Here is a 26,460-nt window from a genome sequence, read left to right on the forward strand (position 1 = left end):
TTGATAAAACTCATACAACTGTTCAAAACATCTTTCATTAGCATTTATACATAAATAATACATATACATGAACATCAATCAGAGCTGAATATCAATTACCTCTAATTTATAAAGTGAAATGTTTTGTTTGTTTTTTTTTGTTTTTTTTTTTCTATCATCCTGACCAGCTGGGGTCGCTGGCCGGGATATGGCCAGAAAGCCACACGCTGAACCCGGAAGAGGAGGGCTGAGGGAAACGACGGTAGACAAATTGTTGTGAATTATTCACATAATTGCTTTTGCTATTCAGCGTTAGATAAATCTGTGTGTTTCAAACTAATAACCACCTGAGCTACATCTGCAGGAGGATTTAGCCTCGTCGCGCACGCGTTAGAGATGTCGATTGTGCCCCCCAGTCGCTCGTCTACGGGCTGGCCGCGCGGTAGTGGCGTTCAGTTTGGGAACAAATACATTAGCGGGCCTGCGAAACCGCTCACACTGGAGAGGACCATCAACCTGTGAGTTCATGTGGGGAATAAGGCAAAATGAACGGGTTTTTATATCAAAATGTGCCGGTTAGTTAACTTAGACCTACGACCGACAATCATATCAAGTCTGTCTAACGTTAGCTCAATTAGCTAATTGTCTTTTATTGTTTCTAGAAGAATTTGGGTCCTTGTTCGAGCTCGGCTATACTGGTTACATGTAATGTAACATGTTTGACACAACACATCAACGTTAGCCATGTGGTCATATTTTGGGCTTGTGTATATTATTTTGCTAGGAATGGTAGACTAAAGTATCAGTGAGAAATGTGTGAAAAAAAAAAAAAATCATATGGCGTATTAATTTAATGGCCAAGCATGTAGTACTCATAGTTTATTTCCCTCAGCAGTCACATCATTTTTTACATTGATTAAAATGCAATTATCTGAATTCAAATCACAAGTTGCAGCTACTCAGGTGGGAGCATAATATACATATTATGGAAGTTATGCAAGTTTTCTTTGTCTTCTGTAATATTGAACTAAATGTCTTTGACTTTTGGACTCTCGACAAAACAGTTTCAATATGCCAACTTTGAGAAGTTGTAATATACTTTACAACACACGTCTAAATTTTTATGTTGCCAACAATTAATAGAGAAATTGTCAACAGATTAATTGTAAATGTAAGTAATTTTTCATTAGCTGTAGTCAGTTATAGAATGATTGCCTAATGGGCACCAGAAAGTGACTTATAGATTTTTGAAACAATCAAGAAAAGCAAAAAGTGGGTTAATAAATAATTATCTGTTGCAGCCTTTTAAAATTATGTTATTATCATTATCCTGTATATCACAGCATTTGGATTTATAGCATGTAGGTATGAACCAAGCTGTAACCATCTCTGGCCATGCTTAATGTCTTTGCATATGTGTATTTTCACTTCAGGTATCCTCTTACCAACTACACATTTGGCACCAAGGAGCCTCTGTATGAAAAGGACAGCTCAGTGGCTGCGCGCTTCCAGCGGATGCGGGAAGAGTTTGATAAAATGGGAATGCGAAGGACAGTGGAGGGCGTTCTCATTGTCCATGAACACAGGCTACCTCATGTGTTGCTTCTGCAGCTGGGCACCACTTTCTTCAAACTGTGAGTAGTCCATGTTCAGAGGCTCCTGTATGAACCCCGCAGTACAAACAGTTGTCTGATAGTTTGCTTCTTTCCGGCAGGCCCGGGGGAGAGTTGTGTCCTGGAGAAGATGAGGTGGATGGTCTGAAACGCCTGATGACTGAGGTCGCTACATCACAGCACAGTTTTAGGTTTTCGTTACTTTGGTGATTGTGGAGTTTATGTGTATTAATTTTTGTTTGAATGTTAGATCCTTGGACGGCAGGACGGCGTGAAACAGGACTGGGTGATCGACGACTGTATTGGCAACTGGTGGCGCCCCAACTTTGAGCCTCCACAGGTTAGAACACACAGAGGCAGCCTGGTCAGCATCTGTTGTCCCCCCTGACTGGAGTTTGAAATTTGTTCACAAACACACAAATAGTCCATTTATTTCTTTATGTTATGTTGTCCAAACTGTTTCGCTTTTTAGGAATTGCAAATGAGTTTTCTGTAAGATGTTGTCTTTCTTGCAGTATCCCTATATTCCAGCTCACATCACCAAACCTAAGGAACACAAGAAACTGTTCCTGGTTCAGTTGCAGGAAAAAGGTCAGTACATTCACAGTGGAACTTTTGAAATGATTGTAATTTAGCACTGAAGTTTAGCAGAAAAAACAGGTAGACTCAGTGGTGTGCATGAAGAATTGCTATGATTGCTTCTTGTTTTGAAACCTGGGATTCATGTTTCTTCAGCGCTGTTTGCTGTCCCCAAGAACTATAAACTGGTGGCAGCGCCGTTGTTTGAACTATATGACAACGCTCCTGGTTATGGACCAATCATTTCCAGTCTACCACAGCTATTGAGCAGGTATTGTTCATGTTTTATGCATTTCTTTGGTCATTGTATAAACAGCCGAAATGTAATTGAAACTCATTTTTATGTTCCTTGTTACAGTAGCTAAATAAAAAACTGAATTGCTGGAAATATCATCCCATTAATGGTCCGCCTCAAGGATTTATTATCTTAAATTACTGACCTAACCTGTGTACTATGACCTACAATTTTTAAACTAACAAATTACCATCTTACATTCATGTTTGTAATGTAGCAACCTGCTAAACATTTCATCAACACCAGTTAACACAGTGAAAGCGGTCAGTTGTTGGCATGTTTATGCCTCAGCTGGAGCCTGCAGGGCGGCACAAAGTGTACAAAGACTCCCGCTGTGTTTTGATGAGCCGTTTCAGATAAAGGAGACATATGCTGTATGCATACACACAGAGTTTTTGCAGATTGTAAAACTGTTGTCAGTAAATGGGTTGGAAATGTAATTATCATTTTTCTTTTTAGGTTCAACTTCATTTACAACTGATTTGGGCGAACAGAAGTTTGTCTGGCTGTCTCTGTGAGTGCAGCCCCGTCTGAGGGAAGATGAGAGACAATATGGTGAAAAAAAAAAAAAAAAGGTCTCATCTTTAGCTCAACTTTCACAAAACAAAAGCTTGTCATGTCAGGTATATTGACAGTTCACAAGGGTGTTTATACTGTCGGAAGAAAATGTTGTTTTTTTTTTTTAATCTTAAACTACTAGTTTTTGTAGTATACAAGTCTGTATTCCAGTGTGATGAGAACCTGGTTTTATGTCCTCTCGGAGGAGACCAATGTTTGATTAAACAAACTGCATCATTGAGTTTCCTGTTGTTTTAACCTGTAACAATGCTGTGTTTTTTTCTTTTTAATAAAACAGTCCTTTGAGTATGTTTTTATAAAGTTCAAAGAGCAAGTGAGTGGCTGACTGATACAATTTCAAAGCAAATATAAAGAGAAGGGATTTTAATTTTGGGTATTTTCTTCAGTTTACTGATCACATAATTCAAGACTGAGATGAAGGCGTTATGTTAAATTGTTCCATGGTTACAACAGAAAATGATAATGTTGAATAATAATTCTAATGACAAAACAATCAAATGCTGCTGTTTTATATTGTCACTTGTTCTTGTTCTTGATCTGTTTTTATCTCCTGTGGTACATTTACCAAGAGAGAGGCAGGAACTTCCTAATCCACTCTAAACATGGGGATCAAATTTCCAGTGAACATGCATCAAGTGGATGTGAAAACTGAAATATTTCACCTAATAGAAGACAGAAGAATTGATTAAGTGTGATGTTATTGTATTACTTACAGCTAGCTAGCTATTTGGGTATTGCCCTGATAAATTTCATTGGTTGCTCAGTTATGTTGAGGTTTAAGTCACGATGTGAGCAATGCAGCAAGCACCAGAATTTTTCAAATCTAACATTTTCTGTTGTGAAAGCCACAAACATGCAAATTTTAGTATGTAGGATTTTTTTCAGGAAGATATTCTGGGTAAATTATCCTCTTTAAAGAGAAATGATATGTTTGATAGTCTGACCTGGTTGCTTGGAAAATCATGAAAATATTTGTAATCTTTCATCCTTCCTGCAGCTAAAGAGGGCTTTTCAACATTTATGAATGAGATTTACCCATTTGATTGATTTTTAAGACAAATTTAACATAGAAAGGGATATTTGTCAATGCTGCCTGACAGTCTTTGCTCAGGGTTTAATGCACGTGGGCTGAACGTCATTTACCCGCGACAAGCAGCCTTTCACACCCACACACGTTACTAACGTGAGTGTTGTCACAGTTTGTTTAATGGCCTCTAAACGACGACAGGATGAGAATAACAAAACAGAGAAGAAGAAAAAGAAGAAGAACTGCGAAGAAACGGCTGAACTTTGTTTAGCTGTGGAGGACGAGCAGGTGAAGAGGGCAGTGAAGGCGGCATGGAGCCAGAGGACTCCCTGCAGACAGGGTGAGTCAAGTTCCCACCGTGCTGCCACAAATCTAACGCACTGCTCAATTAACGGACAACAGATCTCCAGCAGACCCCATCAGGTCACCGGCCATAAAACCGGCCTACAGTCAGACTCTGAGTCCTGGTCTGTCTGAGCTTGTTTCTCTTTGACTTATCACAACATTCGTAGATCATAAACTCAGCAGCAAAGTAAACGTGAAGCAGATGTTCTTTAAAAGAAGTGACGCACATAGAAAACCCAGCCGATTAAACTGCTGAAACCACCGCCAGCCACTTGACCAGGTCATGTTTTGTTTTGGTGTTGTCATTTTGTTTTTAGCCTTTTATAATAACTTAATCCAGCTTCGCCATCAAGACTTAATTTACTACTTTATACACCTATATGTGTAATGATGTAGCGTGTTTTCAGAAAAGTCAATCAAGAAACTGCTTATGCAACTTCTGTTTTTAGACCGGGATTACATAAAAAAGTCCTGCTCGTTGCTTTGCAGCATTGAAAGTCTACAACAGTATAAACCAAAAAGGTCAAAATCTCTGATGGTAGACATACTTACATCCTCTCATTGTATAAATTGTCACATTGCACAACCTTCTAATATATTAAAAGATTGGATATGAATCGAGGGGGATATTTTCTGTTTTGTTTGATCTCATCAAGTCAAGTTTGTGGCCGTAACTGCCCCTGACACTTGGTTTGTGTGGCTAATCTTTTGCGTGAGCAGAAGAAGCATCTCATGCAGTCACATGATGTTTTGTTGTTTACCTGAAGGGGATCTGGAGCTGGACTGCCACCCTTTCCCTCACTGCGTCATCAGGAACTTCCTCGCCAGCGAGACCTTCGTGGAGAACCTCCAGAGAGAACTGCTGGGCCTCACCTTCCACGAGAAGTCAAATGATCTGTACAAATTCAAGCAGGTTGTCTGTCAAACCTTCTCCGACCTTCTCGTGGATTTATCCCAGTGGGTTTGTGTTGTTATCTCAACATCCTCACTTTGTTGTTGTTCCCATGCAGTCAGATGACTTGAGGAAGAGAATGGAGCCGCATATCGCAGGACTGAGGTAAAATAAAAAAAACTTGCGCACGTGTACTATATATGCCAGTAACGTATTGTTAGGAGTATTTTGCAGCAGAGTGCATAGTGCTTGGTGTTCTGACACTCTCTCATCAGGAGCTGCTATTAGGTAGGAGATAAAGTGCTTAAAACCTTATATTATATTCATTTGGTAGACTCAGTCAAGTGTCTAACACAGTTTTATACAGTCAAGCAAGTTGGTGTCTTACTGTCTTTCTCATGAGCTCGTATTGAACCACTAAGCTGGGGATTAATGGAAAAATTGATCTCAGCAGCGCTGCTGCCTGATCGGCCAGACAGAAAAACTGTTATTGAAAGCACATTTTACCTTCTGGGAGTCCTCTGTAATCAGTATTTATCAGTTGGTCATCCTGATTGTGTTTCTCTTTTTTCTCCACCTGACAAAAAGAAATGCATCACTTTCAAGCACATTTGCTGGTCCATTGTGCCAGATACTGTATTTTTTCTTATCGGACAAAATGAGCTTACTTACTTTAAACCACTTTAATCAACCGTTATCTCATCCTGAGAGAACAGTTCAAATTCATTATTTTTTACTCACTGCTGATATCAGCTTTGAGAATGTTATATAAATGTATGTATTATATTATTTTTGTTATTTATTGCATATGAATATTTTAAAAACCTTTTGCTTGGGGAGATAATTAGAGAGCAAGTTGCTGTCGGTCCCAGATTCAACAAAGACACACTTGACTTAAATTAATCTGTATTTGTCATTTGGTTCTGCATTGTTATGTATGTTAAAATAAGTTGTTTTATTTAAGCATCACATGACTCTCCGTGGTGAAATGCTGAGGTGAGCCCACTGGTTGGGAGTCATTTTGGGTTTTATTCATCAGCTCCACCAGGTGGAGCCAGAGATTACGCCTGACTCTGAATTAGTGTGTTTCCTTCATTTAGTGCTGTTGACTCTGAAAGGTAGCGTTAACATTTGGCAAGGAGGGACTGTACAGTAAACTTAATGGAAAATGCATTCAGCTGCAGTTAATCACCTGTGAGCACAAGGCGATCCCTGTTAAAGCGGAACAACTGTGCCTCATTCAGTCTGGAACACTGGGATATTACAGCAGTGTAAATGTTGGGGCTTTCAAACAAATGACTAGAAACAAAGCTGTTATTGTTGAATTATGGAGCAGTAAGAGCTGCCACGCCTGCTCAGAGGTTCAGTGTTTGAGCAGGGTCCAGGAAAAATGAAAATCTCAATGTAGAAATCAAGAAAAATTTACCTTTAACACTCAAACATTACCCTGGTAGCAAAATAATGTACAGTCCTCTAATTTATTTAAAAATAATGTTTAGTTTGTTAAATTCTGAATATGACAAGCTGTGTTTACTGTGGAGAAACACGTCATTCCTTCTTCATGCTTACTTGTGATTATACAGTGTTACACCTTCTAAAGCCCTGGAGAATAAATACCATAATTAGATGTACAATGACGGCCTCCTCTTGTGATCATCTATTATTTACATCACAACAAAATGTCATGGTAGGTTGAAGCGGTCGAACCGGTGGTGAGGCTTATTACTTGGTTAAAGGTTCAGCTGTACTGTCGCTGTCAGTACACCACGGTGAATGAAGTGCAGTTTGCACTAATCTGTGTCTCTGTTCACAGGGCGGCGCTGTTTGGGCGTTTCCGTTCCTGGCTCGGGGAAGTGTTGGGCGTTGAACTGGAGCCCACAGTGGATATTTCATGTGCCAGATACGAATACACGGGTGAGCTTTGCTATGTTTTGAGGCTATTTCGATCAGGGTTTTTTTTTTCAGATTTTCCTTTTTACATATATGTTACATTCTCTCTTCTTTCCAGATGTTCTTTTGTGTCATGATGATGAATTGGAGGGCAGGCGTGTTGCTTTCATCCTATATCTGGTGCCTCCATGGCAAAGCAGTGACGGAGGAACCCTCGATCTTTACTCAACAGACAGTGAGCGTCTCACTTTGTGTGTGTGCGTATTTCTGTGCTTTTAGACAACAATCAGTCAGACAAAGTCTTACATAATTTTCATCTTTGTCATCAGGTAATTTCCAACCAGAGAGTATCGTGAAGTCGCTCGTACCCTCTTTGAACACACTCGTCCTTTTTGAAGTTTCTCCAGTCTCCTTCCACCAAGTAAGAATAAATGCCCATGCCTTTTCATCAATGGTGTACCTTTGATCTCAGATGGATTTTTTTGTTTGTTCAGGTGTCAGAGGTTTTTACAGAGGACAAGTGCCGTCTGTCTCTAAGTGGCTGGTTTCACGGGCCGTCTTTAGAACGTCCCCCTCGCCACATAGAGGCCCCTGTTCCTCGGAGCCCACACTTACCAAGAGATGTGAGTCTGCTCAAATATGCACAAAGATGTGTTCAGTTTTTTTAATTGTACATTGTAACAATATATTTATGTTTGACCTCATCAACTTCATTGATTTTTTTTTTAAATATGCTTCTTCTAAATTTAATGCATGTTTCAAACAAGTTGGGACAGGAGCAGCAAAAGGTTGGGAAAGTTGTGGAATGTGCCAAAAACACCTGTTTGGAACATTCCACAGGTAAACAGGTTCATTGGTAACAGGTGGTAGTATCATGATTGGGTCTGAAAGGGGCATCGTGGAAAGGCTCAGTCATTCACAAGCGAGGATGGAGTGAGGTTCACCACAATGTGAATACATGATTGTATAAAGGATGTTACTACATGGACTCAGGAACACTATGTGAAACCGTTGTTGGTGAACACAGTTTGTTTTTATTTCTGTTTTACACAGTGTCACGATTTTTTTGGAATCAGGATTATAACTATCTTTTATAGTGATATTTAAAAAAAATTGGGAAATGCGCTTAGTAGCTTTCCTGTCAAGACCTGGAGGAGAAGATACCACTCTCATATCTGTCTGTTGAAGCTACCACCAGCATCTGATTATATTAGCTTAGCATAATGGCTGGGAACAGGGGGAAAAGGCTGGCCTAGCTCTGTCCAAATGTTACCAAATTCATCTACAAACACCTCTAAATCTCACAAATTAACACATTATGTTTCATTTGTTTAATCTGTACAAAAACCCAAAGGAAAAGAACATCATATTTCAGTCTTACAGGAGGTTATGTGCTGCATTATTTCTTGGCTGGTAACAGTGACTTCCTGAATAGAAGCTAAGCTAATCCTCTGCTGGCTCCAACTTAATATTTAATGGACAGCCTGTGCTCCCGCTGACGTGTTTGCTGTGTTCATCACAGGAAACGTTGCTCCTGGAGTGGGTCAATCCAGTCTACCTGGACATATCCTATCAGGAGCAGATTCAGGAGGAGTTTGAGGACAGCTCTGAAATTCAGCTCAAAGATTTTCTCAAGGTAACTTCGTTTTTACTGCCTTGCATGTGTCCTCCCATTCTTGTTGGCTGATTGTGTGTCTGTCCTCAGGAGGAGAAATTCAGGGAGGTGAGTGAAGCACTGCGACTCACTCAGATTCAGTGGACAAAGAGAGGTCCGCCTAATAAGAGGTAGGGCACGTTTCACAGATCATTTCATTTGGGAACAGCTCATATTTTGACTGTGGTTACATTCACTGTATTTGTATTTAGATGCTATGAAGTGGCATCTCTGGATACCCTGCCACAGTGTGTGAGCGCATGTTGGGAGCTGCTTCATTCAGAGGCCTTCTTCCTGCTTCTCTCCAACTTCACCGGACTTCGACTGCACTACCTGTGTCCTGCTGATGATGACGATGAGGATAAAGGTGAAGAGAAAGTGGAGAAGCAGGACGTGCCTGATGAACAAGCCTCGGGGTCCTCTGACAATTCAACATCAGCAAATACAAGCGGAGAGAAAGGTGTGTGTCACTTTCTTCAGCCACAAGTCTATAAAGCTGTGGGTGTACGTGTGTGTTGACCTCTGTTTGTCCTTTAGAGCTGAGCACACCTATGTGTTGTGGTGAACTGCGTCGATGGACTCATGGCTGCTACACTTTGTTGCATGATGCAGAGGCAGCACGAGCAGAGTATGCTCTGGACCTTGTACTGCCTTTTTGTAGTGCAGGTGAGTCTATACACACACACACACACACACACACACACACACACACACACACACACACAAATTGTCAATCAATATTGTCACCGTTACAACACTTGAATTGTCTTCCATAGACTGGCACTCAGAGTTTGGGGGCTTCACGTGTTACGTTGCTAATGAAGAAGATGAGGAGGTGAGTGTTGACTACAGTAAAAAGTGCAGGTGTACATGTGTGGGTGATGCTTCAGTGATCATCATTGCTTTGGTTTCCTCCTCATCGCAGCTTCTGACAGTGTATCCAGAGGACAATTGCCTCGCCCTCGTCTACAGAGACAAAGAAACCCTCAAATTTGTCAAACACATCAACCATAAAAGCTCCTCTGAGTCTGATAACAGTTCAACCTACAGACCATTGTATGACTTCTCTTTTGTGTACTATGAATAAAGATATATGTATATCTCTTCTCGTGTGTACTTCTTGAAATCTTTGTTCTCTCTTCCTAAGGTGATGTGTACAGAGATGCTTGACATAGATTAGTTTTGTCCACATTCATTAACTCTGTGGGAGCTGTTTGTGGTTCAGTGTTATGCTCAAGGACACGTTGATGTGTCAGTGAAACTTTAAGAGACGTATTTGAACATTCTCAGTCCACAGAAAGTCTGCTGAGGTTTCTCAGTTACATTATTGCCTTCTTACAGTTGGCACTGCTATTGTTATTGCTGTTGATGCTAAATATCACAAAATAATGAATAATTGGCTGACCAAAAGTCACAGTTTCAAAGATATTTATTTCATATTGACATAAAAAAGGAAAACTGAAAGTCTTTGCACCTTCATAAATTACCTCAATGATTAATTCAATGATCAACATTTAATTAATGGCTACATATTTTTATGGGTTTTCAGAAGTTTGCTTACAGCTGTTAACATGAACAGTAACTGTTTATAGAACCACAGTAAGACTGCACAGGTCTCATAGGTCTGTCACAGGAAAGAGGAGTAGATCGATAGTTGTTAAAATTACAGTACCACTGATTTGGTCAAGTGACCAAGCAGTCTGTCGCCCTCAAACACTTCCTAATTGTCCAATTTCACTGATTCTTTTAACTCTCATCAGTTTTAGCCATGACTTTAACGATTATGTTTCGGTAGCAAAAAATCAGTACAACGAAATGCTCATCGCTCAATATATGTAACTGAACCTGCATATGGAGTCCTACATTGAAAAAAAAAGAAAAAAAAACACTTCCTTCCTGTCACGATTTTCCCCAGGCGGCATGTTGATTTCCACCAATCAGAGTGTTCTTTTTTTATTACGTTCAGCCAATGGGGGGCCAGGAAGTTATGACTTGCGTCAGTGGGTGTGATCCCGCAGGAGGAAGCGTCATCGAACAATATAAGAAAGTTTCAAGGTAAGTTTGTACCGAGTTTAACGAAGAATTACTTTACAGGAAGTCGAAAGAATGACCAGTTAGACATCAAATGTGCCTAGTCCCGTGTTTCTTAGCTGTCCAGTAAACACTCCGACACTCCGTTTGGTCGAGAGCCGCGTCCGAAGTTTTACGGCAGTTCTGTCCACTGTACGGGACGTTTACCAACACGAACTGCATTCTCATACTAACTCCCGAATACGGTTTAATGTCTTAACACAAGTCGTTGACATTTGCGATTTATGAATGGACGGTGCTACCTCCGGTTGGTCGAATTAATGCTGCTGTAAACCTCTCGATAAATAATCCTCACCGGTGGCAGGTAACCAGCAAACTTCACGTGTTCAAACCGAAAGTCACCTGTACTGTACGTCTGGGTCGCTTAGCAACCTCGTCTTTAGCTAGGCCAGCTGTTTAAACTCTGCTTACACGTCCTCTGCAAAAACATGAATCACTCTGGTGTTACAATCACGTGAAATTATACTACAGTCTGGCTATTTGTTCTCACCCTAATTATTATATAACAAAAAACCAAAATCAAAACAACAACAACAACAACAACAACAACAACAACAACAACATGCCTCCAGAAAAACTGCGAAACAAATTTTAGCTATGCTTTGTTGTTGCGTTGTTTTTAGAAAGGACACTGGACATGATGCCAACAATTTTGATGATGGATTAAAAAAAACAATATCTTTCATCAAGCAAAAAATTGTTTATGTTTTGTACTGGTGGTCGGGCCAAATTGAATCAGTTTGAACATTGAGGAATTATAATGTGCTTTTTTTTTTTTTTTTTTTTTTTTTTCAAACTTACCTGACATTTTAATGACAACAATGAATAACATATTAATTCACCCTGAAAATAATCATAAGTGATAACCTAACAGTTTATTTCATTGGATGGCTCATGGATTTCCTTTATTTCAAGCCATCATATGCAGGTCTGTTTAGTTCACATCTGGAGCTGTAAAGCATTAAAGACAACTACACGAAACACACTACGCAAAACAAACAGACATCATCTCGCATCATCACAAAAAGATAAAGTTACTAATTTGTGAAAGCACGTCCTTGTGTGAATCAATTTTTTTTTTCAGACTATCTGACTTTCAGCTGTCCAGGGAATACTAGAGGTTGCCTTTTGGCAGGAAAAGCTAAATGATATATTTTAAGCTCCTGTGATCACTTAATCCTCATACAGCTGGTGAACAGATCTCACAGTGTACTTCCAGAGTCCCGGTAGATAGGATAGCATATAATTACATACTGGCTAAGTTATGGACATTCCTGTAGGACCAGTAGCCAAGCATACTATGTATTAGTGAAATATGAGGACATGCATATAATCCAGCTCAGAGATGTTCTTTCCACAGAGAGCGCTCTGCATCCTGAGCATGGAGACAACACCAAGAGTGAGCTAGCAGGCTTTGTTGTTCATTCAGAGAACAGGAGTTAGGGGCTGGACTGGGGGAGGGGAGGGCTGAGATTAAACATGTTTTTATGTAATGAGGGTTTCAAAAGGGAGGATGGGGTAAAAAAGGGTAAAGTGGAGTGAAGCCACATCAACCATGGACCACTAGGAGAGAAGTGGTTTTAACTCAAGGAGGAAACATATTCTCAGTTGTGATTGGTCCTGGCTCTTAACTTTAGAGAGGCTATGTGGTGTATTCTGCTCATCGCTTTGGTGGGAAGTGATCGTGAGAGTGAATTTACAGTGTATCACCTGCCTCAGATGAACGGAAAGGTGTGTCAAACATTTTGTCATGTCTCAGGTCAGAATCTGATGATCAGTTTAGTACCATGGGTATGTAACTGAGACAATACAGCTGATTTTGCCAGCACATATTTGTTTTAATATTGCAGATTGATAAATGGATTGATCATGGAGTGTGCAACATGTCAAAAAGTTGGTGGAAAGTACCATCACAGTGTAACACAGCCAAAGGTGATGAAATAAGCGGTTTGGTTCAAATAACAGACCAAAGAGTTTTAATTTATAATGGTAGTAAACAGCAAATCAACACATTTAAGAGGCTGAAGCTCCGACTCTTTGGTGATTCCACTCATTCCAACATTTGCCCTATTCTGTTCTGCACTAACGGTAGTTTTTTATTTGTCTTTTTTTGAAGCATTTGTCCCACATCACCCTAACCCTGGACAATAATCCAAATGAGTGAGATCTAATGCTTGAACAATGTGAGACTTCATTCTAACATCTGAAATGTTAAACCACTCGCAATAGGAATGCAATAGGAAAGCGTATTATTGAAAATGAATTAAATTGTCACACTGCCGTCAAATATTGAATATAATCATGAATATATTGAATTGCTACATCCCTAATCCTTTCTTGGCTTTTAGTTTTATTTAGGTCTCATTACAGATGATGATATCCATCATCTGAAACGTTTGTAGTATTATGTAATAGCAGCCCTTCTCAAAAAATCCTTAAAATCTATTATAAAAGGAACAAAAAAAGCAGTCACTTCTATCAAAGCCAATTCTAATGATTGATCCCGCTTTACAGATGAGAGTAAGACTATGCCAACAGTCACACAGATGTTACAAATAAACACAGAGAGGAAAATAAATTACATTGTCAGTCCAGTCAACAGTTCACTGACTGCTGGAAACACCATCAAATTGAAATAAAATAAAAAGACAGAGCTGAAAAAGCCAATTCCACATATTCATATACTCAGCAAAGTGAAGGATAAGCCACAGAAATCAGTGTTGTTCTGATTTCTCTCAGTAACTTCTGGACCTTCACGACTCCCAGTGTTGCAGGGGCCTTCACTTTGAAGTTGCGTGAGGTTAAGGGATCTTTTTCTTCAGGTTCAAAGTAAGCATCTTTAGCCTCAGTCAGTGTTGTCATGTGTGATGTTATGAAGAGGATCATGGAGAATGAAGTGGAGATAATGATCCTCTTGTCCTTGTCTGCACATCAGACAAAAGATCGTTTTGATGTTATCTTCAGAACTGCTTTCAGAGAATGGCAGACAAGACTGTGGATGGTGGGCCATGGACGGGCTGTGCAGTCCTGTTTCTGCAGTCCCTCTGTCCTGCTGTGAACCTGCTTTCTCTCTACAAAGACCAGCAGGAGGGAAAGTTCATCATCTTCAAAGTCATCAAGCTGACACTCACAGGTGAGCAGTCTAGTCAGCATGTATCAGGCATGTATAGTATAGTAATTAAGATAAAAGACAAATACATTTTCTTGGATGTCTTTTCCATGGTCAGATTCTGCAGGAGGTCTTGGTGGTTATGAGATACTTAAGGTCCATGACGCTGATCCCTTTCTGGGGGTGGAGGTGAAGTTTGTGGATGTGGCCGCTTGTCAGCAGTTCCTGGAGAGCTACGGCTCTGGAACAGTGCATCAGTCCCTCTCCCAACACGCCTGCCGGCTCCTTGCTCTTCCCGAAGAGCTCACAGTGGAAACCCAGCTGAAGGCCAGCACATACATCCTGGATCTCTGTCTGGACAACCTAGAACTTTGCCTACAGCACATCCACCTGTCACAGGTACACTGGATGTCTCTGTTTGTCTATTCTTGGGCTGTTTGAGATGGAGCTCCTGTATAATTTTCAAGTAGTTGGTACTTTGGTGGATAATTAGACTAATCGCTTTTTCGTTTCGTCAGCCTGACATTGTGTTTGTGTGGGTTTTTTCTTTTTATTGCTAACCAATCACTAGCGAGTGACATGTTCCACCGATGTCATTTTCAGTTGACCCCAAAGCTGCAGTTAACTTTTTCACAGTGATCAAAGAAATAAGTCAGTTTAAGAATTATTGTTGAATCTCACTAAGTAGCTAGCTCGAACAACAATAACAAAAAAGCTAAGTTTAATTGGGATTCTGAAATTGCAATTTAATTGTCATCTGATGCTGGATTGTATGACTCCCTGTTGGTATAAAAAGTTAAAGTGTCGAGTATCCAGTGTAGAAATAAGACTCGGCGTGTGAAATGATGTCTTGACAGGCTCGATGAATAAAGACCTCAGTTAGAGAACAACAGAGGAGGGAAGAGCAGTGAAGCTTTTCAGGAACGTCACTCCAGTGGGCGGCAGAACAAACACTCACGCGTTCTTTGTCATTCTGTGTCAGCCGGAGCGCTTGCGCGACGAGGAGATCGATCATCTGGAACAGCTGCTGCAGGATAAGGCCCTCCGCTCTGCCCCACAGTCAACCTCTATCACACAGGAAGAGTCTCCCGTCCCCAGCAACTGCTTCAAGTTTCAGAACAGAGTGTTCGGTGAGTCGAGACGACCATTTCTGCTTTTGAGTCTTATGTGGTGTACAAAATGTTAGCCTTAAAAGGTCAGGAAACAGGTGAAACAGCATTTATATCACATAAAGAGTTTTTTTTCCTTCATTTTGAGGTGCTTGGTGCTGTTTATTAGATTCCCCAGAAGCACATGGTGAAGAAGCCATGCTGTCAACTTTAAATGACCATACAGTTGTTTGTGTTTTTAGATTTACTTCCAAACATTTTACAAAGCATAACCCAACAGTTTTAAATGGATTTCCTGTCATCCAGACAGTAATGTGTTAAAGTGAAGCTTGCTTGTGATACATAATTTGTGAGAGTGAGCATCAGCCTGCATTTATTTATACCAGCAGCTGTGTCAGTGCTGCATTGTCACACAGTCTAGAGGTCGTATTATTTTGAACTCTTTCAGGCCTCAGCAATCAGAGGTTTGTTGGTCTGCAGTCAAAAAACAACTTTTTAACGCAAAATCCAAATTTGTTGATTGATCCCCTTGTGTTAGATGTTCTGACAGCATTTGGAGTCAGTGCTGTTTGTCAGCTGTCTCTTCAATCCAGCCTAAACTGATGCTCAGTCTATGAGAAGAGATTTACTGCCTGCAGATAATGTATTTGGATTGCATTGATTCAAATTTGTCGACCTCACATTGAACCGTTGAATCAACCTTAACTGATGAGGGACTACAGTGTCTTGAAAGTTAATTTGATTTTCTGATTGAGTTAATTTAATATTTGGATTCAGTTCATGTCAATTTAGATTCAGCTTCCTTAGACACTCTGCTGTATCGGGGCATGAGGGACTTCTGTTCCCTGAGTGCTCCTCTAAGGCCTCCAGCAGCAGTAGCTGCTCTGGTTTCTGATTCTTAAACAGTGAAGAGCAGGCAAACGCTTTGGCCTCTCTGTCTCTATTTAAGAAAGAGAGGCCCTCACACATTTACAATCATAAAGCTGTGCCAATCAATATTTTGGTATCCACAATGGATTAAATGTCTGCAGGTGAAGTGAAGGGGCCTGACTGTGGTGAAAAACCTCACAGAGAATTATCAGCCAGTTCTGCAGCTCCATCTCCAAGCAGCATTTCAGCATGTTTCAGCTCATTGCCTTAGTTTTATGACCCACAGCTTTAGTGTTTCAGTTTATTTTCACTCCTCTCATTGGTGTTGTTTTCAGCACCAAACAGCAGATAGACAAAGTTAGCAACTAGCTGGTGAACATAGTGAAGCATTTGGCAGCGATGGAGCCAGATATTTCCCTCAGGAGTTGTTGGGGACCAAATCAGAGCTAAAAGGAGAGGAACATCAGTCACAAACAAAACTCCAGTTAAATGCTGGTGTTCCTCCTCGTCTGCAGGGTGTTTAAACAGCAGCTGTTTATTATCGGGGTCTCCATGACAACTTTATATGTGCTAACATGGAAATGTTATGTTTATAGCTTGTATCACTGTCCCCAAGAGGCCAAATAAAATCAATCAATGCTGTTTTAATGCTTTGGAGGCCTAACATATATAGAACCAGTCCTGTTGGTGTCCTTAGGTTAAGGTGTGCAGCAAGTCTGTAAATTATTCATGGAAATGTTCACTGTTAACTCATACATATGTGTATAAACCAATGTTTACGTAATCATAATTAAGTACACTTTACATTAATGTTTCTTTTTCCTTCATCCCTTATCCTTTTGCCCGTCAGAGGACCGAATGCTGACGGCAGCAGATGTCCAGAGCTTTTCTAATGGAGTGGGCCGCCAGTGGAAGCATGTAGGGAGGGCCTTGGGGAAGAGCTGCCGGGCCCTGAAGGGTCCAGCCATAGACAACCTGGCCTATGAGTATGACAGAGAAGGGCTGTATGAGCAAGCCTATCAGCTGCTGAGCCGCTTCCTCCAGGCGGAGGGGAGAGCAGCCAAGCTGAGCCGACTGGTCAAAGCACTGGAGGACTGCAAACTCACCAGCCTGGCTGAAAATATTCTGGACGTACAGCCACGAGAGTAACTCTGTGTGCTTTTGTTCTGCATGTACGAGCTGTGAAAACTGAGGGGGACGGGTCCTCTCTACTTGAGGAGTGGTTGACTCTGTCCTGCGTGCGTTTATATACAGTATGTTTGTCTTTGATTGATGTTCAAAATCATTCCTGTGTGTGCGTGTGTGTGTGCGTGGGTGGGTGGGTGGGTGCATGTGGGTGCGTGCGTGTTTCAGACAGGTTGTGTGAACACATGCTAACATCTCTGTGAGAACTGATTCATATTTTGATTTGCTCTACAATTATTAGTATTATTGTTTTCATTTAGATGAAATGATCTGCCACCACTGTTAAAAAAGTATGCTGTCTTGAGTTTAATACACTGGTGACATTGTTTTCATCATGTTTCTCTTGTATTTCCGCTTTATAACAGATTGAACCCATTGGGTCTTGTTTCTAATGAGTGCACAACTGAAGGTTATTGATTTTTTTTTCTACGAAATGGGTCCATACAAATTAAATGGTTGTAAAAAAAAAAAAAAAAAAAAAGATCTTCATGTTTGTGTTTGATGCATTAGTGTAATTAAAACTGAAAACATCATTTTGTCAAAATTCCCTCAGGTATAATTTAGTGTTAATCCTCCTCCCTCCCTACCGTCACTCCCTGTCACTCACACACATGCACATGCTGATTAGAATACGCTGATTGCTGATACTGTCGCTGAACGTGTGTGTGCCTGCATATGTCACGTTGTGGGAGCTTCGGGGCAGAGAGGTGGAGATTGCAGCTGAGATGTGTGTGGAGGTTTTATCTCAGCTTGGCTGTCAAAGAGGAAAGTCACAGATGGATGGAGTCTCTTCAGGTCGAGCTCCTTTGCTGGTTTTCATCCAGGGTCCCCCGTAAAATCCCAACTCCCCCTCCTTTTTTTTTTTTTTTACTCCAGTTGACCATCCATCCAGATGTGATGTGTGGATTAGAAGCTTTTATCACACACACACAAACACTTATTACTGCTATATGGCATGGCCACAACCCCCAACATAGACATACATTTTATAAGTTATGGTAAACACACGTCTCTCTTTGCATCTCGACTGTAGCCGGAGCTGTACCCACCACTGAAGAGGTTTAGTCCTCAGTAATATTTCCAGGAATTTTGGAAGTTTATGACACAAATAGAGAGGTTAAATTCTACACTACATTTCTTCACAAATATTGATATTTCACACATCTGATATTCCATAAGATAATTATTATTATTATTATTATTATTTTTACAAAGTATTACATAAGTTGAAGTATAGGACAAATAGCTTGGAAACAAAATTAGTTCATAATGATGGGCAGTTTAAAAACATGATTTTTTATTTATTTATTTATTTTTTAAGAGTAAGTCCATAATTTCTTAGGTGGGTGAGGTTTTCCTGGTCCATGACCTCTGTTCTTGTCTATGGCCCTGGTTGTAAGTGTTGACAAGGTGTTAACAAAGACACCAGCTAAACCATCTTTGATTATGCATTTCTTATAACAATCTCCTATAATATTATAATCTGCATTTATTTTAGTGCTGTACTCAAGATATACTATTTTCTGCTACTTTATGCTTTCTATTCCACTACATCTCAGAGGGAAATGTACTTACTCATTATTTGTCAGCTATAGTTACATTGCAGATTATAAGATTTAATTTACAAAACATATGGTCATTCTGAAAAATATGACGCACAGGTAAGAGATTATTTCCAAAGTTTTGCTAGAATAATTTATCAAACAGTATAGTTTAACTTTTATATTTAAAGTACATTTTACGGCTAATACTCATGTAGGCTAGAATACTTAAGTAACAATTTGAATGGAGGACCTTTACATTGTGTATTTGAACGCTACATGTAAGCCAATGTGAACAGGCTGCCTCCTCCACTGTGTTTGATTGTCCCACTAGATTTCTATGTAGGCTAATTAAAAAAAACAACGGTTGATGTTGTGCTCCTCGTCCACCACCATCCCTGTGTGCTTTATGCCTGTTTATGTTGTTAAACGTCCGTCCGTGTTGAACAGAAGAAGGTTGTTGTGGCTTTTTAATCTTTCAACAACACAATTTCCACTAATACCGAGGGACAAGAGGGCAACATTTGCCATTTAAACGGCTCTTTCATTTGAATAATCTTTCATAGGACGTGATTAAAGCTCGGCTGCTCTGACGTAAGCAAGACTGTCCGCGTTAGGTGAGTCTCGCGCAGCCAGCCCTGCTTCCCTCCTCTTCCTCTCGCGCCCCTCCTGCCTGCCTTCGTGAAAAGATACGATGAAATCGCTCGCGCTCGCTGTCATCATCACCAGCGCCGCCCTGTAGAGAGAGAGAGAGAGAGAGAGAGAGAGAGAGAGAGAGAGAGAGAGAGAGAGAGAGAGAGAGAAAGGCCCCCCCCTCCCCACCTAACAACAACCCCAACCCCGCAGGCTCGAGCACAACGACCCCACCCCCCAGTCCCCTCTGAGAGAAGAGACGGAACGAGAGAGGCACATACAGAGTCACGGAGAAAAGACCTTTCGGGATCCCGGCTCTGTTTTGCCCTCAATCCGGGCCTAATGCTGTAGCAGACAGCGCGGGAGGAGAGCTCGAGCGAGAGACAACGCACTGATTGAGAGTCGGCGAGGGACAGGGCGGACAGGAGAGACGACGGGATTGCTCATTCGCCTGGAAACATGGGATGTACACTGAGCGCCGAGGAGCGCGCAGCTCTGGACCGGAGCAAGGCCATCGAGAAAAACCTGAAAGAGGACGGGATGGTCGCCGCCAAGGACGTCAAACTGCTTCTGCTCGGTAAGACACGAGCCTCCCCGGCCGCGGGGCTGCTGCGCCCAGGCGCGGCACGGCTCGGTTTGCTTGTGGTGGGACTGCATGGGGCGGAGGTGCTCTCCGTGGTACTGATTTCACTGCCGGCTCTCACTCTGCCCTCCGTTCTTTACAGGCGGCGGAGAGTCCGGCAAAAGCACCATCGTCAAACAGATGAAGTAAGTGTGTCTTTTTCTTTTTTTTCTAAGTTGAATACTCTTCGGGCACAGGCAGAGTAAAAGGCCCGAGATTGCGCCTCCCCTATCTGTGCTAAGGCAGGTTAAGCCGCCATGTTTCGAGAGGCCGTAGCCCCGGAGGAGTGCCGGTGACTCGAGCACCTCCTGCAGACCGACAGTGAGGATGCGGAGGCCGCACCGGTGCGTCCCAGGGTGCTGTTCACTGCCTCGGTGCTGAAATGTAGTTAACGAGGGTTTTGCTTGACTACAGGGAGTGTGCGACAGGGGATATGTGGGTGTTGTTCCTCTGTGCGCGCGTGTGCGCGCATGTGTGTGTGTGTGTGTGTGTGTGTGTGTGTGTATGTGTGTGTGTGTGTGAATTACATTGAGGTCACTACAGCTCCATTAGTGAATACCTCTGCTTTTAATCTTAATGGCTTTAAGTGCCCGATATCGCCGGGAGTACTTTGCCTATAAAGCGGATTTACGCAGAAATATGGCTTCTAAAACCACATCTAAACCTTCTCCTGTCTAAGCTAAATCACTCTTTGATGTTTTAAATCACTGTTGTTATTTCCCCTAAACCTCTTAGTTAAGTTTCTAGACGTTTCAGTCCGGAAAACGCACCGTCCATTGTATATTTTGTCTTGTGAAACATGTCTCCCACTCTTGTGTGTAGCGGTGTGCGTCTCTCTGCCTCTCCGTCCTGCTCAGCGCATCCCGGCCTGCAATGCACTGACTGCACCCTCCCTCCCTCCGTCCCTCCCTCCTTCCTTGCCCTGCTTCCTCTTCTCCCCTTCACCTCCTAACCCTCCCTGTGGTCTCTGCCTGTCCATTTACTCGCTGCTATGCCCTGAACACAAGACACTGGGACAAATAGTGTTAACAAACCCTGAAAAGGGTTTGCAAACACTATTTAGCCCAAGCAGGCAGCAGCTGGATGAGTTTTACTACACACTGTGAGTCATAAAGTTTAGGTATTGGTGGGCAAATCTAGTGTGCCCTGCCCTGATTTTCTCCACTCATTATCATGACATGTTGTTCAGGTTAGTATAACAGCTGAGAGTGTCTTTATATTGTTTGGTCCAGGCCTCGCTGCAGTAGTTTTGTGATTGTAGCCTGATGTAGCGTCACTTCCCTTGGAGTGTGAGTGAGAGTCTGAAAGGCCACAATAAATTCTGAAAGCCTTAAAATGGTCAGAAAATGTAACCCATAGTGAAAGAGTCCCATAGCTGAAAAGATGCACACACTGAAGTAGATTTGGCGTGTGGATAATATGAATCAAACAAGAAGAAACTTCCCTGATGGCTGATGTATACTAACTCATTTGCAGCTGCAGAAATGGCAGTCGTGTCTATTTCTACACTTTTCTGTTTTTGGACACTGTGATTGGTCAGTTAAGTTTTTATGAATGCACATATGTCATATAGAACTGAAATTATTAGTCCATTAAATTAAAAATTAATCTGGAGCTATTTTGATCATCTATTAATCATTAATTGCCATTTCTTAAGCAAAAGTGGCAATTACTCACTTTATGAAATATATGTACTGGCTGTCTTTGTTCTCTACGAATGTCATGTAGAATATCTTTGAGTGTTGGACGGCTGGTTGGACAAAATGACAAATCTGAAGATGTCACCTTGGCCTCTGGGAAACTGTGATTCGTCTTTTTAAGTTTAAACAAGAATAGAATTTGCAGATTGATCAATAATGAATGTAATTGTTAGTTGCAGCTTTAACTGTATATTAATTTGAACTTCTGTCTTCAGTTTGTGAGACTCATTCACTTATCAGCCCTAATTATGCGCATTTGGCGCACACCGAACACACAGAACATAGACTAAAAACACCTCCTGGGAAAATGCTTGGCAGACCACCAAGATCCTGACACAACTCACGCCTGAACAATAGTGACAATTATTTTAGAGCTGATATTTTTAATTGATAATCAGCAACCATTTTGATGCTGGGATGGTATTTAGTCAGTCTTGCGGGTAAAAATACAAGACATGTTTCCTGCCTCTTAAATGTGAGGATTTGGTTTTCCTTGTCTTACATGAGAGTAAATTTAATACCTTTGTGTTTTGGACTGTTGGTCCTGCTGCACTGTTGGATTGATGTTCGTGGAGGTGGTCAACCTCTCTTATAAAAAATGTTTTCATAACGTGCACTGATGAGATGAATATAGGTAAATCCCTTATCATCCCTTATTTATTCTCCTCATGGAACAATCACTGATCACAAAGGAGGCGATGAGAAACTGCTGATGCTTAAATGTTGATTGCAGGTCAGTTTCAGGAGGTTATGACTGATATTTTATAGATTCAGTGTGTATGAGGTCAACGTGAGGGAGTGCTGATGAATAATTAATTAATGTTGGCCAGATTATAAGGAGTTAAACTGTGTTGTACTAAATCATACAGCCGAGTCCTGTGTGGTGTGATTGATTAGTCCTCTGACTGATTCCACTCCATTGACCATCATAAATTATAAATGGCTTAGATATCACATTACTGACCAATTACACATCACAGACTGAGAATATGATCAATTCCCATCCCATTATGCATTTTAGGTAGAGACGACAGGAAGGAGAGAGAGAGAGAGAGAGAGAGAGAGAGGACTATAAGATGTGTGTGTTTGATGCCATGAAGGCAGGGGTCACCTGGCTCACACAGTGGACCTTTTAATGTGAGAAGACAATTCTTTGGGTCTGGGGGAGCATATGGATATGTGCGACTTTTTCTGTTTAGTCCATGCTTGTGTGTAATATCTGTGTGTGCATGCAGGATTATCCATGAAGATGGCTTTTCTGGGGATGACGTGAAGCAGTATAAGCCTGTGGTCTACAGCAACACCATCCAGAGCTTGGCAGCCATCCTCCGAGCCATGGACTCCCTGGGCATCGAGTTTGGAGACAAGGACAGAAAAGTTAGTCTTACATTCACTTACAGATTGGCAAGAAAGTGAGATTTGGGGGTTGAAATGTGACAGTGCCAACGCAGAACTGGGTTGTTGGAGATTGTTTCTCTCATGCTGCTATAAAGCACAATATCTGCTTGGGTTAAGATGTCTGATAAAGTCATCACATGGACTGGATGCTAGACAAATTTGAATTGAAAATTGAATTGTCATTTTCATTTTTTGGAAATATTTGACTTTGTACCATCACACCAGGTGATAAATAATAAATGAACAGGTATAATTTTGCTCCTCTTTCCCTGGTCTCGTGAAATGTATTCGTCCAGGCGGATGCTAAGCTGGTTTGCGATGTGGTCAGTCGTATGGAGGACACAGAGCCGTACTCTGCAGAGCTTCTTACTGCTATGAAGCGTGTATGGGCTGATGCTGGGACACAGGAATGCTTCAGCCGTGCCCGGGAATACCAACTCAACGACTCTGCTCAATAGTGAGTGGAGCAAGAAGAACTATAAGAGCCCCTCTTTAAAAAAAACACCTGTCATCTAATCAACATTCTGCTTGATCTCTGATCTTCTTGTAATCAGTTACCTGGACAGTCTAGACCGGATCGGGGCAGCAGATTACCAGCCCACAGAGCAAGACATCCTGAGAACCCGAGTGAAGACCACTGGTATCGTCGAAACCCACTTCACCTTCAAAAACCTCCATTTCAGGTACCGTACATGGAGTCGTTGCAGCGTCGTCGCTCATGATGACTTGGTCTTTGTTGTTGGCATTTTGTCTGAGATTGGATTCAGGGTTTGCAGCTCTTTGTCTGCGCTGACTTCTTGCACCTTTTCCCAGGCTGTTTGACGTGGGAGGTCAGAGGTCAGAGAGGAAGAAGTGGATTCACTGCTTTGAAGATGTGACGGCCATTATCTTCTGTGTTGCTCTGAGCGGATACGACCAGGTGCTCCATGAAGATGAAACAACTGTAAGTATAACTTGGTTAATTCATGGGTGGGGCTTTGACTGATGTTAAAGGCTGATACCAGGGTGTCCTGGTTCGGATACATATACTACATCTGCAACATCAAGAAGAACCTTTGTTGCATTGACGTCCTCACTTTGGACCTTTGTAACTCTCTATCATCCTCTCCAGATCCCATCTGCATCTCTACTGTTATCTCTATATTCAAGGCAAAATGCCAAAAAAATAAATAAATCTTAAAGGTTGGCAGCTACAATGCCTTTTCACTTTCACAATTTTGACAACACCCTCAATCCTTAGACCCCTGATTTACATAATGAAAAATGTCCTCTAACAGTAAAAAAAGAGGGAGCAACCACAACCTCTTCCAGGAGGAGTGAAACTACCACTAAGGTTGGGCTAACAGGAAAAATGTGAACCTAACCACATATTCGTTCTTCCCACAGAACCGCATGCATGAGTCGCTCATGCTCTTTGACTCCATCTGTAACAACAAGTTCTTCATCGACACCTCCATCATCCTCTTCCTCAACAAGAAGGATCTGTTCGCTGAGAAGATCAAGAAGTCACCGCTGACGATCTGTTTTCCAGAATACACAGGTGAGTCCGCGACTTTCATTCCTCAGCGGAGCCTCTTCTCGAACAGAGTACTGAATGTTGGTCCCTCATGCTCTCTCCTCTCTCCGTTTCCTCCTTTTGTCTCCAGGTGCTAATACTTACGACGATGCTACTGCATATATTCAGGTTCAGTTTGAGAGTAAGAACCGCTCTCCCAATAAGGAGATCTACTGTCACCTGACCTGTGCCACAGACACAGGAAACATCCAGGTAGTGTTTGATGCTGTCACTGACATCATTATTGCAAACAACCTTAGAGGGTGTGGCTTATACTGAGGCCTGGCCAAGCACAGAGGTTGTCATGGAGAGTATGAGGTGTTAATAATGATAATTTTGATGATACTTAAACACATAAATATGTAATTCTACACGTCCAAAAGGACCCAAAGAGCTGCCGTCAGACACCACACTGGATTATTGCCATGATTTGTTCCCTTCTTCTTATTTTGATTTCACTATACAACCCCAGTTTTGTCTTATAAAAATGTGTTTTTGAACTGAATGTTTCATGTTCTGTTGATGACTGTGTCAACAACTGTTGAGGTCAGAAGCGGCAGCACCAGGGGTATATTCAACTGGAGCCTTGTTTTGCACAACTCAAAGCCCAGAAATGCAACGCGAGGAGTGTGCAGTGCCACTTTTAACCACGGTGTGGAATATCGTCCCATCTTTTATGTGACATTTTTTTGTGCGAGTCTCGAGGCATTTATATCTGTACTGAATATAGCCTGTTGTGCTCCGTTTGAAGAGCTGCTGTGTGTATGAAGGTGGAGATGATGATGTTGTTGGGGAGGTGCTGAACTCGTGGCTGAGGGTTATGGTTGGGAAGGAGGCTATTTTAACTTTCAGAAGGGATAAAGCTCCCCTCTCCTTCAGACCCACACATGACTGAGTAGCCTGCAGGTCTGCTCCCTCTCTGTTTTCTCTTTTGCTTTAAAACATAATGAAAGAGAGGATTCTTCTGTTCAGAGTGGCTGCCCATCACCATTGGCCTCCTGTAGCGTGAGGAAATGCCTATCAGCCAATCATATCTCAAAAAAACGTCATATCGGTGCCAACCATCTGACAATGACAGATAGGGGATTAGGATCATAAATCATAGCTCATGTTCATACTATCAACTAATATTATTTAAGTAACAGAGATAACCTTTTATTATCATCGAATGATTTATTTATTTAAGCCTCATGCCCTACATGCCTCCTCCTACCTCCTGAAATCCCGTGCCACATATTTATTTCCTGACATGAAACACTGGGGGAACACCTATGCCTGTCTACGGTTCAGATGGTGGAAAGCGGCCCTCCAATGACATCTTGTTCTTTGTGTGGTGCTTTACCCTTCGATGTGATGTGTGTAGAAATAGAACACTGCACAAGGAGAACAGTATCATTGGACGCAGCCTCTGTCTGGGGAACTGGGGGTTTTTGTACCCTCCTCTCCTCTGATCAGTAAACAGGGAACCATTATTCCCCCGCCTGTCACGTTTCTCTTTTCACAGAGAAAAGTACAACTCTCCATTTTCACCTGTGCACCCAGAAACTCATCTTCCCATTCCTGTATACTCTTTATCTATCACATATCAGTCCCCATATCCTATATCCATTTTCACCTTAAAAGCACCGTACTGTATATATATTATGATTATACCAGATTTTTTTTTTTACTGTGAATGTTTTTGTGCTGCACCCCATCCTATTTGGTAGTTTATTGGTTGCTCTCATGTGGAATGTTTGTGCTGAGCCAATCGAATGTTGTGTTTACATTAAAGCCACACTTTTCCTAACTATT

General features: G+C 41.5%; 4 protein-coding genes across 5 annotated transcripts; all 4 read left to right on the forward strand.

Annotated features, from left to right (window-relative positions):
- Nucleotides 1-184: 184 nt before the first annotated feature.
- On the forward strand, nt 185-3,135 carry nudt21 (nudix hydrolase 21). The gene is made up of 7 exons (XM_070959811.1): nt 185-497; nt 1,413-1,613; nt 1,694-1,757; nt 1,843-1,932; nt 2,108-2,183; nt 2,328-2,442; nt 2,926-3,135. The coding sequence occupies exons 1-7, from the start codon at nt 376-378 to the stop codon at nt 2,945-2,947; spliced, it is 690 nt and encodes a 229-aa protein (XP_070815912.1). The 5' UTR covers nt 185-375; the 3' UTR covers nt 2,948-3,135.
- A 1,068-nt stretch (nt 3,136-4,203) lies between these two features.
- On the forward strand, nt 4,204-9,959 carry ogfod1 (2-oxoglutarate and iron-dependent oxygenase domain containing 1). Its single transcript, XM_070960568.1, has 13 exons — nt 4,204-4,412; nt 5,185-5,330; nt 5,428-5,474; nt 7,123-7,223; nt 7,318-7,434; nt 7,529-7,620; nt 7,694-7,822; nt 8,722-8,835; nt 8,905-8,984; nt 9,066-9,313; nt 9,391-9,519; nt 9,630-9,688; nt 9,779-9,959. The coding sequence occupies exons 1-13, from the start codon at nt 4,253-4,255 to the stop codon at nt 9,938-9,940; spliced, it is 1,584 nt and encodes a 527-aa protein (XP_070816669.1). The 5' UTR covers nt 4,204-4,252; the 3' UTR covers nt 9,941-9,959.
- Nucleotides 9,960-10,859: 900 nt separating this feature from the next.
- Nucleotides 10,860-17,649, forward strand: tradd (tnfrsf1a-associated via death domain). Of its 2 annotated transcripts, none has more exons than XM_070965789.1 (5): nt 10,860-10,908; nt 13,921-14,077; nt 14,172-14,452; nt 15,036-15,183; nt 16,883-17,649. In XM_070965789.1, exons 2-5 carry the CDS (start codon nt 13,924-13,926, stop codon nt 17,179-17,181), a joined length of 882 nt encoding a protein of 293 aa, XP_070821890.1. In that variant the 5' UTR covers nt 10,860-10,908; nt 13,921-13,923; the 3' UTR covers nt 17,182-17,649. The 2 variants fall into 2 exon arrangements, with proteins under 2 accessions (XP_070821890.1, XP_070821898.1); XM_070965797.1 differs by lacking the exon at nt 10,860-10,908 and adding an exon at nt 11,099-11,248.
- A 1,709-nt stretch (nt 17,650-19,358) lies between these two features.
- On the forward strand, nt 19,359-26,458 carry gnao1b (guanine nucleotide binding protein (G protein), alpha activating activity polypeptide O, b). The gene is made up of 8 exons (XM_070967527.1): nt 19,359-19,968; nt 20,117-20,159; nt 22,949-23,090; nt 23,408-23,568; nt 23,666-23,794; nt 23,925-24,054; nt 24,498-24,651; nt 24,758-26,458. Exons 1-8 carry the CDS (start codon nt 19,851-19,853, stop codon nt 24,943-24,945), a joined length of 1,065 nt encoding a protein of 354 aa, XP_070823628.1. The 5' UTR covers nt 19,359-19,850; the 3' UTR covers nt 24,946-26,458.
- Nucleotides 26,459-26,460: the final 2 nt, after the last annotated feature.

Source organism: Chaetodon trifascialis, chromosome 1 (assembly GCF_039877785.1).
Source record: "Chaetodon trifascialis isolate fChaTrf1 chromosome 1, fChaTrf1.hap1, whole genome shotgun sequence".
NCBI lineage: Eukaryota > Metazoa > Chordata > Actinopteri > Chaetodontiformes > Chaetodontidae > Chaetodon > Chaetodon trifascialis.